Raw genomic sequence first — 19,128 nt, forward strand, 5'->3', positions numbered from 1 at the left:
CATTCTCTGCATAAATCTGTGAAACACCTTGTGTTCTAAGCTGCTCCTAGGGTTTTAATGTATTGCCTTATCTTTACAACAGCTGACCAGTGGCAGGCTTTGTTGTACCAGTTTCAGAGATGGGCAAACCAAAGAAACTAATTTCTCAATACTTTAGAAGTAGAAATAAAAATTGAATCTGGTTTCATGGTTCATGATCTTAGGAATTTTCTTGGGAAGTGTTAAGGCAGTGATGACATTTCTGTCTGCCTTATAGAAGTAGTCCAAGGACTCAGCGATGATTTTGCTAGTAAGTGCAAGGGATCCAAGTAATAAGAGAATTTGACTAATATTTGCTCTCCTAATTGCATTATAGGTATTAAGTTAATACTTGTAATTAATGCCCTATACTAATCCTGTGAAGTAGGTGCAGTTATCCCCATTTTGTAGATTGGTAGTAAGCTGAGGCATACAAAGTTCAAATACTCTTGTAATGTCACAGATCCAGTGAATGGCAGCTCGCTGGGTATGCTGACCACTAACAGTGCAGCTTCATTCTTCAAAGATCTTAGAAGGAGCAAAAAATGAACAACCTTTTCATGCAAATTATTGGTAATATTGAGCATGTATCTATCTTCTTTTGACTGGCAACATTTTATTAGTTGCTATCTACAGATAATATCCATACCTCGAGATATTGTTCGTTCAGTTCCAAACCACTGAAATTAAAGTGAGTAATCCCAATAAAGCAAGTCACATAAAATGTTTTTGTTTCCTAGTACAGATAAAAGTTATGTCTACATATACTATAGTATATTAAGCACATAGTAACAGTATTTCTAAAAAAGCAATTTACACACCTTAATTTAAAAAACTTTATGGCTTAAAAATGTTAACCAACCTCTGAACCTTCAATGAGTTATGATGTTTTCACTGGTGGAGGGTCTTGCCTACATGTTGATGGCTGCTGACTGATTAGGGTGGTGGTTGCTGAAGTTTGGGCTGTGGTAGTATCTTAAAATAAGACAACCGTGAAGTTTGCCACATCCATCAACTGTTTCACTGATGAGCTCTCTGTAACACACAATGCTGTTTAATAGAGCTTCTTTCAAAATTGGACTCAGTCCTCGCAAACCCTGCTGCTGTTTTATCAGCTAAAGTTTATGTAATATTCTAAGTTCTTTGTGGTCATTTAAAAATCTGTACAGCATCTTACCAGGAGCAGATTCCATCTCAAGTAACCACTTTCTTTGCTTATTAGAAGCAAGTCTTTAGCCATTTCAGTTTTATTGTGAGAGTGCAGCAATTCAGTCACATCTTCAGACTCTACTTCTAATTCTAGTTCTCTTTCTGTTTCTACCACATCTGCAGTTCTTTCCTCCACCGAAGCTTCAAGCCCCTCAGGTCACCCATGACATTTGGAATTAGCTTCTTCCAAACTCCTGTGAATGCTGGTATTTTGACCTCTCCCCAGGAATCCCAGATATTCCTAACGGCATCTAGAATGGTGAATCCTTTTTTAGAAGGTTTTCAATTGACTTTGCCCAGATCCATCAGAGGAATCGTTGTCTATGGCAACTATAGCTTTATAAAATATATTTCTTAAATAAGAAGATTTGAAAGTGGACATTAGTCCTTTATCCACAACATTAGCAGGCGTGAAAGTAACATTAATCTCTTTGCACACCTCCATCAGGGCTCTTGGGTGACCAGGTGCATTGTCAATGAGCAGTGTCAGTATTTTGAAAAGCATCTTTTTTTCTGAGCAGTAGAAGTTCTTAACATTGGGCTTAAGATACTCTGTAAAACCATGTTGTAAACAGATGTGCTGTCGTTCAGACTTTGTTGTTCCATTTATACAGCAGAGGCAGAGTAGATTTAGCATTGTTCTTAAAGACACTAGGATTTTTGGAATGGTCAATGAACATTGGCTTCAACTTAAAGTCATCAGCTGCAGTAACCTCTAACAAGAGTCAGCCTGTCCTTTGACGCTTTGAAGCTAGGCATTGACTTCTCCTCTCTAGCTATGAATGACATCATCTAGATGGCATCATATTCCAATAGAAGGCTATTTCATCTACACGGAAAACCTGTTGTTTAGGGTGAAAGTGTTAGTTGCTCAGCTGCGTCTGCCTCTTTGTGGCTCCGTGGACTGTAGCACACCAGGCTCCTCTGTCCGTGGAATTCTGCAGGCAAGAATATTGCAGTGTGTTTGCCATTCCCTTCTTCAGGGGCTCTCCAGGGACTGAACCCAGGTCTCCTGCGTTGCAGGCAGATTCTTTGCCATCTAAGCCACCAGGGACGTCCATTGTTTAGTGTAGCCACCTTCATTAATGATCTTAGCTAGGTCTTCTGGATAACTTGCTGCAGCTTCTATATCAGCACTTGCTGCTTCACCTTGTACTTTTATGTTATGGAGATGGCTTCTTTCCGTAAACCTTATGAACCAACCTCTTCAGGCTTCAGACTTTTCTTTTTAAACTTCCTCACCTCTCTTAGTCTTCACAGAATTGAAGAGAGTTGGGGCCTTGCTCTGAATTAGGCTTTGGCTGAAAGGATTATTGTAGCTGGTTTGATCATCTATCCAGACCACTAATACTTTCTCCATATGAGCCATAAGGCTTGTTTGGCTTGCTTGTCCTTCATGTGTTCATGGAGTAACACTTTTAATTTACTTCATTAACTTTTTCTTTGCATTCACAACTTGGCTGCTTGGCATGAGAGGCCTAGCCCATCTCAGTTTTCAACATGCCTTCCTCACTAATAAGCTTAATCATTTCTAGCTTTTGATTTAAAGTGAGACATGTGCACTTTTGACTCGAAAACTTAGAGGGCACTGTAGATTATTAATTGACCTGGTTTCAATATTGTTGTGTCTCAGGGAATAGGGAGGCCTGAGGAGAGGGAGAGAGATGGGGGAACCGCTAGTTAGTGGAGCAGTCAGAGCACATACATTTAAGTTCACCATCATTGTACGGGCATGGTTCATGGGGCTCTAAAACAATTACAGTAACCTCCAAGATCACAGATCACCAGATATAATAATTAGTAATGAACGTGTGTGTGTGTTGTGTGTATATATGTTAGTCGCTTAGTTATGTCCGACTCTTTGTGACCCCATGGACTGTAGCTGTCCCGGCTCTTCTGTCCATGGGATTCTCCAGGCAAGAATACTGGAGTGCGTTGCCATTTCCTTCTCCGATTTTAAGAAATAGGTAATCCAAAAAGGAAGAACCAATTGCAAAATACAGGACTTTAAGAAAAATAATAAACATTAAATATTTCCTAGAATTTTGAGATGGAATAGACCTTAGATATCCTTTAGACAAGACATTTGTTTTATCAATAGAGAAACTGAATAACTTCAGCAAAGGTTGCATTAATTAAGTCTTCTTCTCAACTAAACACCGTTTCTCTAGCCCTCTATTTTTCTTATTATTTCTTTAGATCCCAATTAGAAAATTTTTAATTTATTTTTATTTTAACATCTTGTTTAATTTCATCTAAAGACTTTTCAGGTCTTTTAATTGCTGATTCTGTCATCCTTCAGTTTAGTTCAGTTCAGTCACTCAGTCGTGTCCGACTCTTTGCGACCCCATGAATCTCAGCACGCCAGGCCTCCCTGTCCATCACCAACTCCTGGAGTTCACTCACACTCACGTCCATTGACTCAGTGATGCCATCCAGCCATCTCATCCTCTGTCGTCCCCTTTTCCTCCTGCCCCCAATCCCTCCCAGCATCAGTCTTTTCCAGTGAGTCAACTCTTCACATGAGGTGGCCAAAGTACCGGAGTTTCAGCTTTAGCATCATTCCTTCCAAAGAAATTCCAGGGCTGGTCTTCTTCAGAATGGACTGGTTGGATCTCCTTGCAGTCCAAGGGACTCTCAAGAGTCTTCTCCAACACCACAGTTCAAAAGCATCAATTCTTCAGTGCTCAGCCTTCTTCACAGTCCAACTCTCACATCCATACATGACCACAGGAAAAACCATAGCCTTGACTAGACAGACCTTTGTTGGCAAAGTAATGTCTCTGCTTTTGAATATGCTATCTAGGTTGGTCATAACTTTCCTTCCAAGGAGTAAGCGTCTTTTAATTTCATGGCTGCAATCACCATCTGCTGTGATTTTGGCTGTATGCTAATTAAATTTTTAGATAACATGACTTTCAAGGTTATTATTCAATCATTATAATGGAATTATTACACTAGACTTCTTAGAGGACAGAACTCACTAGAAACCTTACGATGTACAATTTAGCTTCCATTAGACATAGTATTATTCAATTAAATACAAATCCTCAAAATTATATTAGTTTCCAGCTCCCATTTTTATCATGTCTACAAAGATGATGTAGTTTGCTAGGTTGAGTCTCTGATTTTGGGGGAGTGATAACAGTGATTGTAGGATTGGATTCTTTAAGCTTGGAAAACAAAATTGCTGAACGTGTCTAGGGATTACTCTCTTATGATCTCGTCCTTGATTTTAATTCTGTTCCTGGTGTGGATCCCACACACGCAGATCAAGGCTCTTTTCTGTCCTCCCTCTCTTCGTTCTGCCAAAATGATGTTTTTTTCCTTCCAAGATTTTTGCTACTTTCACTTTACTGACCAGTTTCTTTCTGTTTAGAATTAGATCTGGAACAGTGTCCCCTAGAAATGTCTCTGTTTTGTTATGCTAGAGTCAGAATAGCAGTCAGAATAACAAAAGAGCACAGACTTTGAAGCCCAAGGGAATGGAGTCACATTCTTGCCCCACCGCCCCTGCAGCTGTGTGACCTCGGGTGAATCACTGTCCTCCTCCTGCCCTGCTTCCCTCAGCTTCAGAATGGGGTGTAGTGATCGTGCTATGTGTATCTTCATAGAGTGGTTGAGGACCAGATCAACTCCTATATGTCATTTGCAAACTGTTAACTGGAACCTAGTAAGTACTAGAAACGTGTATATTGTTATCATATATATAATATATGTAATGAAAAAGTATGAACAATTGTGAGGATTATCAAATTGTGCCACACGGACACAAAATGAGCAAACACTGTTGGAAAAATGGTGCCAGTAGACTTTCTCAAGGCAGGGTTGCCACAGGCCTTCAGTTTGTGAAAGATACAGTAAAGTGAAGTGCAGTCAATGGGGGAAGCCCGTAGGCAGCACACCCTGTAAGTTTAGAGTGGCCGCGTGAGGTTCTAGAAGCAGAAGTTACGAATGCTAGCCCCATGCTTGCCGAGTGACTTGAGATTCCTGTGTCATATCTGGCCTTGTTTCTTTATCTCCAGAAGGGTGGCAGTGGATGAACTGATTTCCTTCTAGCTCAAATTCTGTAGTTCTTTCCAGAATCTGTAGTTCCTAGCTATTTTCCGTTAGTAGGAGCTTCATGTTTTGTTGATTAATAGTTATTTCATGCAAATTGTACTTGCTTATTTAGTACTCTTGCTTTGTTAGTACTAATTACACTTCAGGCTGAGCAAGAGGTTGCCTCTTAGTTTCTGTGAGGATTGGTTGCAGGACCCTTGCACACATACCAAAGGCTTCAGATGCTCGAGCCTCTTACATAAAATGGTGTAGTATTTGTATTTGGCTTACACACATCCTCCTGTGTACTTTAAATTACCTCTAGAGTATTTTTAATACCTAATACGATATAAATGCTATGTAAATTATATATATTGTTGCCTGCCCATGATAAATTCAGGTTTTATTTTTTGACTTTGTGTTTTTTCAGTGTCAGTTGTTATGTATCTTCTTTCATGTTTTATTTTGTTTATTTGGATCCTTTCTCCTTTCCTCTTGATGAGCTTGGCCAGAGGTTTATTGATTTTGTTTACCCTTTCAGAAAACCCACTCTTGATTTTACAGGTTTACATTTTGGGACTTTCTAGAATTCTCTTCTCGCCCCCTGAATGTTTTCAGTCAGAGGTTGTTTGTATCCTTGGATGTAGAAACCATGGATTTGGAGGGCCAGCTCTCTTTTTAAATTTTTGTTTTCTCAGCTCATGGGTGCTGATTGAAACTTAAGTCTTACAACTTCTCATCTGAGAGAACTCATCCTTTTTTCCATGATACTATACTGTTGACTCTGCATTCAGGAATAATGCTGATCCTAACCGCGTGTCCTCATTTAATGTGGCCTGTTTTGTAATGGTTCAGACAAGAAGGAAAAAGAAATTAAAAAAAAAATTCTTTTGTTTCTGAAAGGGACATAAATTCTGATGTCATTTAATAAAATAAGTTACCTGCAAAATTAAATACTATTGATAACAGTGGAACTTGAGGGATTTGTTGGCTTCTCGTTTAATGACAAATAATTATGGAGAAAATGCACAATCTTAGATGGTAGCAGACTTTTCTGAGCAATGGACTCTAGAAAGACACAGGAAAACCCCATGAGTCAATGAACAGAAAAGGCTTATTGTGAAACTGATTTGGGGAATTGTGAAAGCACTCCTGACTGTGCTCAACAGCCCTGGTGTGGAATTCAAGGCAAGACCCACTCTAGACCATTATTTTCTTTTTATGTATTTTAATTGGAGGATAATTACAACATGTTGATATTTTTTTTTTTTTTTTTTGCCATACATCAACATGAATCGGCCACAGGTATACATGTGTCTCCCTCATCCTTAACCTCCCCTCCCACATCCTTCCCCACCCTACCCCTCTGGGTTGTTCCAGAGCATGGGCTTTGGGTGCTCTGCTAGACCGTTCTTTTCTGAAAACCTGAGTTGTGGCCCAGGTTATAGTATACTGCAGAACCTCACCATGAGAAGAATTTGCAATAAACCAGAAATGTACCATTTTTACCCTTGTACAAAATTAGGGTTTGCCAATACCTGGAAATCGTTCTAAATCATGGCCTGTTTTGTTTTGGCTTAAAACCAATTTAAATAAATAAATTTATATTAAAAATAGATGTATGTGTCTATGTATTTATATATGTATATATACTTATATACATGCATACACACATACTACAGTTTCACTGTCTGAAAAAAAGTGCAGCTATAAAAGCAATGTGATGAGTTTTAAAGGGTCTTTTTCTACCAAAGAGATGCCTTAGAAGGTTAAAGAAAATTTTTTTAAAGAAAAAGCAATTAGAGTAAACTTTGAACTACGTTACTATATAGGTGATTGAAGTGAAAATATAAATTAAATATTAAGGAAAACAAAAAAGCTTCAAATATGCCCTTTTGTGGTTCAAAACATGTAGGGTCACCATCAGAGATTTTAATTTTCTTAGTCTGGAGAGGATTACCTACTGGCAATTCTTTGAAAGTTCCTCCTGCCATTGAGAACCCCCACTGAGGGTAGGCTTGGTTTCTTACAGATCGATAGAATGAGTAGTGCCAGGGGTGGAATGCTGGGCAGGACAACCCTTCACCTCTCACCCAGCATGCAGTTTATTTGTGTGGTTTATGTACAAATGTTATGAGTGAAACCTCGATCTGAAAGTAACAGTTAGTCACTTACAGAATAAGAGGTGAGAAGTAGAATTGTTCTGCATGTGGCCAGCTACTTAAAACTTAGATGAGTTTGCATTTTGATGAGTTAAGGAAGCAAAGCTAGAGTTGAGCTTTTACACTTCTTGTGCGGATGTGTTTTGTTACTGTGGTTTCCTTGCATGATCAGTTGATTTAATCACACGCAGGACCATAGAGTCCATCTGTATGTAGTTGAATGATGTGCTGGGAAGCCCTTGATAACTTTCATGTTTTGTTAAGTCTGTGTAATATTGCTTTAAGTCTCTCTTTTCATCATTCAAAAGCTAAATAATTACATCAGTTCTCATAAGAATTTCCAGTGATGAATTCTATATTAGTTGCATGACTGGCTCATTTTCTTGGAATTTTTTTTGAGTTACTAAGTCTAATAAATTGTAACTTGGGAAGCTTTAAAACTGCCTTAGTTTTCTAATTTTTTATATTCCTGTTCAAGTGTAATTAAGTTGATGGGAATATGTTGGAAAGTGATTAAAATTTTGTGGAAAGGCGATAGTCTTTGATGTAGTGAGAAAACACAGTTATTAATTATGCACATATGAGGTTATCTTATGTTTGATTAATGGATGTTATTCAATGCCAGCTTTTATGTAATTAATGATTTTATAGCTTTGATTTGACTAAATACCAGTGTAAAACAAGGCTTAGGGATAAAAAAACAAACTTCATGAAGATTGCAGGTGAGATATTATTGATAAGAATTATGATAAAAATCATCTGTTTATACTTAGGAAGTTAAGTAGGTTCATATTAGCTGTAATAATGACTCAAGGAAATTTAGTTTTAGGACTACAAGATTAAAGGCCATTCTTTCAGCTATTACAAACTTTTAGAGATAATTCAGCTATTTGTAATTTTTTTCTCCTTTAGTAATAATTCTTCTTTGTATTTGGGATAGGTTAATGTAAAATTTTGGTTCATATTTTTGAAATAGCAGCTCACCCAAAAGAGAGTGCACGTCAGAGTGCTTGGTGGAAATGGGTCAGTGAGAGAACAGGTAGACATAAATGTTTGCTTTTGGTTATTTCCATGTTATCAGTAGAGTATTTCCTTCATATTTTTAATTCTGAAGTATACCTTAAATCTGGAGAAGGCGATGGCACCCCACTCTAGTACTCTTGCCTGGAAAATCCCACAGACGGAGGAGCCTGGTAGGCTGCAGTCCATGGGGTCCTGAAGAGTTGGACACGACTTAGCGACTTCCCTTTCTCTTTCACTTTCCTGCATTGGAGAAGGAAATGGCAGCCCACTCCAGTGTTCTTGCCTGCAGAATCCCAGGGACGGGGGAGCCTGATGGGCTGCCGTCTATGGGGTCACACAGAGTCGGACACGACTGAAGTAACTTAGCAAAAATACCTTAAATCATGTACTACTACTAATGTCTTCTTTTTTGAAAGCACTCTACTTATAGACATCCTTCAAGGCTTTTCTCATATATTCTTCACTCTTTTATATACTTGTCACAGAAGAGCTCACCTGCTCTAGTGGTTTCTGTGTGGTGACACGTAAAGCTATTCCTCAGTGTTTCCAGGTTGCTAATTATGTTAACTTTCTATTGCTCTGTAACAAATTAACACAAATTTAGTGGCTTAAAACATTACCCATTCATAACCTCACAGTTCCTTAGGTCAGAAGCCTGGGGTGGCAGTTACAGTAGTAAAAGATCACAGATCACCAAGTACAATAACAATGAAAATGTGTGTGTGTTAGTCGCTCAGTCATGTCCGACTCTTTGCTACCCCATCGACTGTAGCCCCCCAAGTTCCTATGTTCATGGGATTCTCCAGGCAAGAATACTGGAGTGGGTTGCCGTTTCCGTCTCCGATGTTAAGAAATAGGTAATCCAAAAAGGAAGAACCAATTGCAAAATACAGGACTTTAAGAAAAATAATAAACATTAAATATTTCCTAGAATTTTGAGATGGAATACACCTTAGATATCCTTCAGACAAGCCAGATGCCCCTTTTTGGAAAAATTCAGTTCCGTATGGTTCTAGGACTGAGGGTCCCCATCTCCTTACTGGTTAATAGGGGGATCATTCTCTGCAGCTCAAAGCTGCATTGCGGTGTTTCCTTGTAGGCACCTTTATCTCAGTGTTAGAACCTCCCTCAGGTCAAATCCCTGAGGGTTCAGATCTCTGACTACCGCTGTCATCTGAGAACATTCTTTGCTTTTAGAGGGCTTGAATGATTAGGCCTCTAATTCATTAGTTAGGCCCACTCCCATACTTCCACTGTTTTAGGTCAATTGATTAGTAACTTTCATTGCTTCTACGGAATTCCTTTTGCCATAGAAGGACATATCATGGTAGTGACACCTTCATGGGGTGAAGGTCATGAAGGCCATCCTAGAATCCTATCTACACACTAATGGGTGTTTCTGCTTAGGTTTCATGATGTTATTTAAAATGTCCAGAAGCAGCTTTACCTTTCCCTTCATGTATCTCCAAATCCTAAGTTTCCTTAGTTACTTGTTCTTCTTCATGTAGAATGTTTGAAGTCCTTTATTCTTTCACCTCACTCTTCACACCCAAGTCTTGTCATGTTGACCCCTGAAATATTTCTTGTGTGAATTCTTTTTTCTTTCTTGCTGTGCAGTCTTTGCCACACATAAATATTTCTGTTAAAGTACTGGGGGAACTGCCTGCCATTAATTCATAAAAATGTTTTTACTGATTTTGATGTTTCTCTTGAAAACTTGTGGAAGTCTGACACTAATTGCATGAATTTGCCAATGAGTCTTGTCCTGTGCTTGTAGATTTTTCACATACTTTATGGCAAAAGTTTTATTTTTTTATTGCATAGATAATAATTATTAGACAATAATAAATATTTTTATTGCATAGGGAGTTATTGCATAACCAGTAACAGATAAGGTCTCATTTAAAATCTTACTATACCTTTGAATCATAATTAATGACAGTACTATGTATACTTTTGAAAGTCAAATTAAATATTTTACATATGCTGTATCTTGTTTTAAAGTCAACATTTACATTGAAATTAGGATAAAACTTTCCAACTTTGCTGTTCTTTTATTCACTTATTAACTATATATTGATCTTTACTACATACATGCCCTTGCTAAGTGTGGGCACTGTGGTTGGAAACAAGCTTGATTTGTTGGCTTAACAGATACAGAACTTACATTCTGGAGAAGACAGACAATAAACCACTAACGACACAGTTAACTAAGGGTCCCATGTGCTTTGCAGAAGCCTTGTGGCAAGTTCAGCTAACACTTATCTGACCAAGTCTGGGTTATCAAGGATGGGTTCCTGGAGTAGGTGACATTTGGGCTGAGTTCTAAAAGATGAATAGGCATCTTGATAAAGAAGGAGGTAATAGACTGTGCCAAAGCCTTTGACTGTGTGGATCACAATAAACTGTGGAAAATTCTGAATAAGATGGGAATACCAGACCACCTGATCTGCCTCTTGAGAAACCTGTATGCAGGTCAGGAAGCAACAGTTAGAATTGGACATGGAACAACAGACTGGTTCCAAATAGGAAAAGGAGTACGTCAAGGCTGTATATTGTCACCCTGCTTGTTTAACTGATATGCAGAGTACATCATGAGAAACGCTGGGCTGGAAGAAGCACAAGCTGGAATCAAGATTGCTGGGAGAAATATCAATAACCTCAGATATGCAGATGACACCACCCTTATGGCAGAAAGTGAAGAAGAACTAAAGAGCCTCTTGATGAATGTGAAAGAGGAGAGTGAAAAAGTTGGCTTAAAGCTCAACATTCAGAAAACTAAGATCATGGCATCCGGTCCCATCACTTCATGGCAAATAGATGGGGAACCAGTGGCTGACTTTATTTTTGGGGGCTCCAAAATCACTGCAGATGGTGATTGCAGCCATGAAATTAAAAGATGCTTACTTCTTGGAAGGAAAGTTATGACCAACCTAGACAGCATGTTAAAAAGCAGAGACATTACTTTGTCAACAAAGGTCCGTCTAGTCAAGGCTATGGTTTTTCCAGAAGTCATGTATGGATGTGAGAGTTGGACTATAAAGAAAGCTGAGCGCCAAAGAATTGATGCTTTTGAACTGTGGTGTTGGAGAAGACTCTCGAGAGTCCCTTGGACTGCAAGGAGATCCAACCAGTTCATCCTAAAGGAGATCAGTCCTGGGTGTTCATTGGAAGGACTGATGCTGAAGCTGAAACTCCAATATTTTGGCCACCTGATGCAAAGAGCTGACTCATTCGAAAAGACCCTGATGCTGGGAAAGATTGAGGGCAGGAGGAGAAGGGGACGACAGGATGAGATGATTGGATGGCATCACCGACTCAATGGACATGAGTTTGGGTAAACTCTAGGAGTTGGTGATGGACAGGGAGGCCTGGCATGCTGCAGTCCATGGGGTCGCAAAGAGTAGGACACAACTGAGCGACTGAACTGAACTGAATAGCATTCTGGACAAAGAGATAAGCACTTGCAAAGCTGCTGAGGTGAGACGACCCAGAGGGCTTGGGAAGAAGGCCAGGGTGGATAGGAAAAGGGAGTGAAAGGAGTAGGATGAGATAGGGACTAGATAAAGCAGTTCTTTGAAAGGTACAAACTGGAATAGATTTTTAAAAGATAGTGTTGTTACAGTGAACATTAGATACTGGGAAGTTCAAGTTTTGGGTAATTAGGTGAATTGGATTATCCTGACTGATTCTCCTAAGAAATTAACTAAAAATTATGGTTAAAGGAAAATGTTTTCAGAAAAGTATTATGGCACTGATAAGATGATAAGAACTGTAAGGGTAAACTATTAAGTGAAAGTTAGAACTTCTGTTAACTTGAGTTTTGAAGCTGCTTTTTGCCCTGGTGAACCTAGGGAACTTGAGGGTTTATTGCCATGGTCCTAACCAGGGCCGGGAGTCAAGCAGGAGACACTCCCCTTAAGCTGGTGCTCCCTTCCCACCTTAGGTGTTTAGAGAGAACCTGAAGTGAACCCCACCCATTCCTCTACCCTGAGAGACTGAGCAGAGCACTGAGCTTTAGGCGCAAAAGCTCAGACCTGCTCAAATGGGCCAAATGCAGATACCTTGTTGTTGTTGCTGTTGTTTAGGCACTAAGTCATGTCTGACTCTTGTAACATGGACTGTGGCCCTCCAGACTCCTCTGTCCCTGGGATTTCCCAGGCGAGAGCACCGGAGCGGGTTGCCATTTCCTCCTCCAGGGGGTCAGGTATCAAAGCCCCATCTCCTATATTGGCAGGTGGATTCTTTACCACTGAGCCACCAGGAAAGCCCTCATATTACCTGGATTATATCAGAAAAAACAACCCCAAAACCCTCAAGCCGTGAAATCAGTTTTTGGTGGTTCTTAACTGGGCATGCCTCTTAAATATTCAGCAGAAGCAAATGTGTACTCTCACTGGGTTATTACTCCCTCGTCCTCAACCTCAGCTTATTCCCACAAATAATTATACAGGCTTAATAGACAGTTTCAATAAAAAATGATAAAATATACAAGGAAACAGCGCCAACAAAAGGAAAAAAAAAAGAAAGTACTTTCAGCACAAGCAGGTTTTCAAAGACTTCACATACCAGAATTATCAGACGTGGATTACGGAGTAACTATACTTGCAGTGTTTATTAAACACAGACACGTTTGAAACTACTCCTTGGCACTTAAAAGCATAGAAATGACCTAGCAGTATAGAAGAGGGAACGGTGGGAGGGAAGTCACTGTGGAGGTGTGCCCTGGTGCAGGCAGCAGTTAATGAGATGATGGTTTAGGCAGCTTGCAATGTGGAGACTGGAAGAAAGACAAGTAGGCATTCCCTGGAAACTTATTTGACTGAATATCTGATAGGAGTTGTGCTCTAGCTTTTATTTAAAGAGTTTTGAGGGGAGGAAAACATGATGAATTAAGGATTTGGGTAAATTCATTTGAGATAATGAAATTTTTCACGTATTTCGATTGATCTTTGGTTTGGAAATAAAACATTATTAAATTTGTCACATATGATGTCAACCAATGCTTTTTGTTTCCTGGAAAGAAAGCCATAAACAGCTAACTATCTGGTTTTGAATAAATTGTTTGTATTTGAAGAGAATTCTTAGTATTTTGATATATTTTTTATATATTTTTTTTGACTGTTTAAAAAAAACTGTTTAAAAGTTAATTAGCCCCCAAATAGTTAATTAGATTCATTTATAAGTTACTACCATCATCTTAAATTCTGTCAGAGGAGCTTCTCTTTGCATCCCTGATTGCTTATCATCTAATTAGCATTTTTTAAAAAAGCCAATTGAATATGAACTTTTGAAAGATAAATGCAAAGGGCCCCCTCTGACCCCAGCTTCTTGTCTGTCTGAGCAGCTTGTGCTGGCGGCTCTGATGGCCGCATGTGAGAGACAGCAGATGGTTGTGAAGATTTAAAACCTCCAGCGCGTGGCCACGAGCTGTACTTGGCGTCGGTCAGGATGCTGGCCACGAGTAGTTAGTGTGTCGTACGTGGGACGGGATGCTGCGCCCCAGGCTCCCACGGAGTCTGATGGCTGGTGTGCCTTCTCCATCCTGGAGTCCTAAAACCCCTTCCCCTTCGGTTGTTTTTTGTCTTGTGTTGTATTTTTTTTTGGGGGGAGACAGAGGGTGTGTGTATATGTTTTAGAGGAGGCCTTCTGTCAGCTGTGGATTGTAAGCATCTGTGACCAAGTGGTTTTGAAAAGGAAAAAAAAAAACAACAGACCTGCATTTCTTTTTTCAGGTGTCGTGGATATCCGTTACCGAGTGTAATCAGATGGGCTAACTGGAATTGCTTTGCAGTGAAAGCCTGCGCTGTACTTAGTTGCTCCGCCGTGTCTGACTCTTGGCCACCCCAGGGACTGCAGCCCGCCAGGCTCCTCTGTCCATAGGGGGTTCTTCAGATAGGAATACTGGAGTGGATTGCCTCGGCCTCCTCCAGGGGATCTTCCCAACCCAGGGATCGAACCCAGGCCTCCTGCATTGCGGGCAGATTCTTTACCAGTTGGGCTATGAGGGGAGCCCAGTGAAAGCCTTAGGTCCTTTGTTTAGTAGCCTGACCTGCTTCTGTCAGATTCCTGATTACTCACAGGTAGGGTTCAGAGCTAGTTTTTAGGCCATTCCTGGAAGAGCTCAGTTTTTACTTTATTTTTTTCTGTAGAAAGCTATCCATTCAAAGCTGTGATTGTGAAAACTGTGATTAGATTATGGATACTGACTCGTGTCAAGTCATTGCACCTGATTTCTGATTAAAAAAAAATAAAATCCTTGTGTGATGGATCGACGTACAAGTATGCTGCTGCTGCTAAGTCGTTTCAGTCGTGTCCGACTCTGTGCAACCCCAAAGACGACCTCCCACCAGGCTCCCCCGTCCCTGGGATTCTCCAGGCAAGAACACTGGAGTGGGTTGCCATTTCCTTCTCCAATGCATGACAGTGAAAATTGAAAGGGAAGTCTCTCAGTCATGTCCGACTCCTAGCAACCCCATGAACTGCAGCCTACCAGGCTCCTCTGTCCATGGGATTTTCCAGGCAAGAGTACTGGAATGGGTTGCCATTGCCATCTCCGGTACAAGTATGAAGCAGAGGGAAATAAATGTGTTTTCCGTTGCCAGGGCGAGTGGAAGGAACCACCAGCTTGTGGAAGCAGGAACTCCCATTTCATGTGATGAAGAAGCTTGTGGCATGCGGGGCAGATGGAGTGTGTAATAGGGTCGGAAAAGAGGTACCCAGGGACTGTGGTTTTAAAGTGCAATTTCAGAAGGAATGCAAGCCGACTTCTGGTTTCAGACTCTTTGGCATTCTGAGGAAAGAAAGGACTTTAATTGGTCTGGCTTTTTTCCTTTAATCACAAACTCAGGACAGAATCATTCTGCAAGCTGCTCCCTCATTTTCTTTCTCATTGCCCATCAGGAACAGGCACTTTCTACACAGACATGGGGTTTCCTTTTTTGAAATCAAAATTTTAAATTGACATGGCCAGAAAGATCTAGGGTCATAATTTTCCTTAATGAGGCTTATGGAAGGAATTGTTAAGTGAATCTTCTAAGGAACAGAAACGTTCCAGCAGCTTTTGTCAAATGATTGTTAGCCAAACTAATCAGTTGTACATTGGGTTGGAATGAGTGTTTTTGAACACAGCTGGAGATCTGGACCCCTGCTTGCCCTTGACTTCCTCTCCAGGCGCTGCTTTGCTAATCTCTGCCTGGAGGGGTAACCTCTCTGGCTTGGAGATAAAGTCACTTAACTGCATTGATGGATCTTATTATCAGTTCCTTCCTCACAGGTTCTGGGTTCCTCTCAGGAGATGATCTTACATCTTTATTGAGAAGGTTGAGACCATCTTGCATTAACCACCTCATCTCTTGCTAACTACAGATCATCACTATTTCTTTTCTTCATTCTTCACCCTCCTTGTCAGAGCTTCTTTCTCTGTGTTCTTCATCCCAGACTTCTCCAGCTTTCATTTCTTTGCTGTTTCTCTCTCCTGGCTTTCGTTCTCCTCCCTTTTCTCATTCTTGCCACTTATTTTCTTCTGCCTATATACGTGGTAAGACCTCCCCTTTCCTTTAAAAACAAAAATCTTTTCTCCACTCTGTATCTCTGCCGCTTTACCACTTCATCTCTTTCCTTCATCATCTACTTTTGTTGTTGTTCAGTTGCTTAGTTGTGTCCGACTCTTTGCGATCCCATGGGTTGCAGCACACCAGGGTTCCCTGTCTTTCACTATCTTCTGGAGTTTGCTCAAACTCATGTCCATTGAGTCGGTGATGCCACTGAAACTGTTGATTAAAGACAACTTAAATTTTGATTCATTTATCCAATGGATTTTCCTCTGTTGTGGTCATCTTCCTTAGCCCCTCTGTGGTCTTAACAAAAATTTTACTTTTTTCATGAATCATCACTTATATTTTTTACTGTTCTTAAGTATACTCTAATGACTGTGTCGGAGAAGGCAATGGCAACCCACTCCAGTATTCTTGCCTGGAAACGCCCATGGACGGCGGAGCCTGGTAGGCTGCAGTCCGTGGGGTAGCAAAGAGTCAGACACGACTGAGCTACTTCACTTTTACTTTTCACTTTCATGCATTGCAGAAGGAAATGGCAACCCACTCCAGTGTTCTTGCCTGGAGAATCCCAGGGACGGAGGAGCCTGGTAGGCTGCCGTCTACGGGGTTGCACAGAGTCGGACACAACTGAAGCGGCTTAGCAGCAGTGACTGTGTAACTGTACTCAGAGATGTACATAGTTTACTTAAACCTTCAACTGTCATCATTTACAACATTGAAAACAACTTTAAATAACTACCTTTATGCATAATGTTTGCAGTCCTCTCCAGTTATTTCCTTTACACAGATCCCTAGAAACCGAATGATTAGTTAAAACGTACCTGGCATACCTGTAGAAGCGAGGACCACTTGGCAGTTTATGATTTCACTTGAGTCCCAAGTTAACTCCTCAAATAGCAAAGTGGGGAAGGAACAAACGTACAGTCACTGATGAGGAGTAAACAGGGCTTGTGACCTGGCGAGTTGAATGACCTAGAACTCTCTCTGGGTCCTTGTCTGCTACTTAGTCGGTCCTTGTTTGAGGGAAAAGGTTAAAATTACCAGTAGACACCGTGTGTCTTAGCCATAGTACACTGTACTTAGTGGTCAAAGGGCTTTTATGTGTTTTGAAGGTATGAAGGTGAAAAGAGCTAACACTGCCTTTGTGTAATACCCTATCAATGGAATAATATTAATCACTGCTACTTGTTTATTATTTTTCAAGTTCCAATTTTTGTCTTACGGTACCAAAATGCATTTTGCCTTTCAGATTCAGACTGTCTAAAATTTTTTCAATAGGTGCTAGTTAAATTAGATGTTTTTCTAAAAAAAAAAATGTTCCTAATTTCTAAATTTTTAATTGCCAAGGATTGGGGAGGAGGGAAGGAAATATGTATGATTATAAAAGGGCTTTCCTCATAGCTCAGTCAGTAAAGAATCTGCCTGCAATGCAAGAGACCCAGATTCAACTCCTGGGTCGGAAAGATCCCCTGGAGAAGGAAATGGCAAGCCACTCCAGTATTCTTGCCTGGGAAATCCCATGGACGGTGGAACCTGGCAGAGTACAGTCCATGGGGTCACAAGCGTCGGACATGACTTGGCGACTAAACCAACAATAAAAGGGCAATCCAAGTGATCATCGTTTTATTTTGTGATTTTTGATACTGTGATGTTTTTTGCCCTGTGACAAACCTGAAATCAGGTTGATGTTTATAAGTATTACATTTCATCTAGATCTTTTTCATTAAGCTTCTCTACCATGAACAGAAGGAACAGACTTTTTTTTTAAATTTCAGTATTTACAAAGTTTTTAAAAATGTGAAATAATTTTCTTTTTTCTCTCCCTTTCAGCCATGAAGACTTTGAATTTATTTCAGGAACACGAATGCGAAAACTTGCCCGCGAAGGCCAGAAACCTCCTGAAGGCTTCATGGCTCCCAAGGCCTGGGATGTGCTGATGGAGTACTACAAATCCTTGGAGAAGGCTTAAGCTGTTCACCCAGTCAGTTCACCTTTGACACCACACTGAGTAGCAAGAGGTCACTGTTGGCATTTCTCTGTGGTGGTATCTGTCCAGACATGCATCCCCAGAACAGACCTTTTCCTGACGTATTAACAGCGTCAGTTTGGTCTGCCTTATGAGTTCTGTTCCGAACTAGTGTAACACACTCCTGGTTTTACTGTATCTTTTCCAACTTATTATAGTTCTATTCCTACAGTACAGTTTTAAAACCTTGTCTTTTTGTATTTATGCTTCTGTCTTATCATTTTTTCAAGCTCTTATATCAGTTGTAAGCAATAGTATACACATTGACTCTCACTTTTCATCTCTTGAAGAAAGAAAAAAAGATCCCCTAAACAATAAACTTGGCTAGATCTTGTTTTGGGAATTTTATAAGACATCTGTAGCAGTTAGATTTCTTTTTTTCCCTACAGTGAAAATATAAACTGCTTTCTTCCTTCCCCTCAGCTATTGATCTCTTAACTGTTATAATCTAAAGTGTATTAATATCTATGTAAACTCTGAATGAACTTTCTTGATTCAATAAAATTAAACTTTTTGGCTTCTTATTTACGTGATTTTTAAAAAATATTGTTATGTTTACACATACTTATCCTTCATGTGAAAAAGTTTCTGATGGAGAAAGAAAGCTAATAATTACTAGAATCTAATAATTAGTTCCAAGTACTGTTTCATAGTGAGTTTTTAAGTGGGAAAATAATGATGCATTCTTAATCCATCCAAAACCTCAACTTTTTTCCCCAAATCTCTCTCTAATATTCCTAAATACCTCAGATGCTGGTACTAGTAGTAGGGACGTGATGGAGAGATATTAGGGTTTGCCAGTCAGTTCATCTGGAGTGGGGGACAACATGTCAAGTTTGCTTTTGTAGAATATCCTGAATGCTCGAGTCATGGTTTCATGGTGGCAGCGATGGAGTCAAGATTCTGGGGGCAGTGAGTATCCAATGGTGACGGCACCCATGGTATTCGGCTCTCATCTCAAATATTCCCGTGGAATGACCTTGGCTGAGTCCTCTGCCTCTAACTTCTCGTTCCTGACCATTTTCTGAGCCTTATTCTCTTGCCTTTTCCATCGGTTCTGTAAGATACCCAACAGTTTTCCTGTATATTC

At 40.0% G+C, this 19,128-nt stretch overlaps 1 protein-coding gene and 1 pseudogene across 2 annotated transcripts in view; one reads left to right on the forward strand and one right to left on the reverse strand.

Annotated features, from left to right (window-relative positions):
- The window catches only part of PAPSS1 (3'-phosphoadenosine 5'-phosphosulfate synthase 1), a 115,095-nt gene extending 96,533 nt beyond the window's left edge, over nt 1–18,562 (forward strand). For both annotated transcript variants that reach the window (XM_006061881.4, XM_006061882.4), the window contains exon 12: nt 17,843–18,562. In XM_006061881.4, coding sequence (XP_006061943.1) covers nt 17,843–17,981 — 139 coding nt within the window. In that variant the 3' untranslated portion in view covers nt 17,982–18,562. The remainder of the gene's footprint in view (nt 1–17,842) is intronic.
- LOC123466006 lies at nt 899–13,997 on the reverse strand (annotated as a pseudogene).
- Nucleotides 18,563–19,128: the final 566 nt, after the last annotated feature.

This window comes from Bubalus bubalis, chromosome 7, assembly GCF_019923935.1.
Source record: "Bubalus bubalis isolate 160015118507 breed Murrah chromosome 7, NDDB_SH_1, whole genome shotgun sequence".
Taxonomy (NCBI): Eukaryota; Metazoa; Chordata; class Mammalia; order Artiodactyla; family Bovidae; genus Bubalus; species Bubalus bubalis.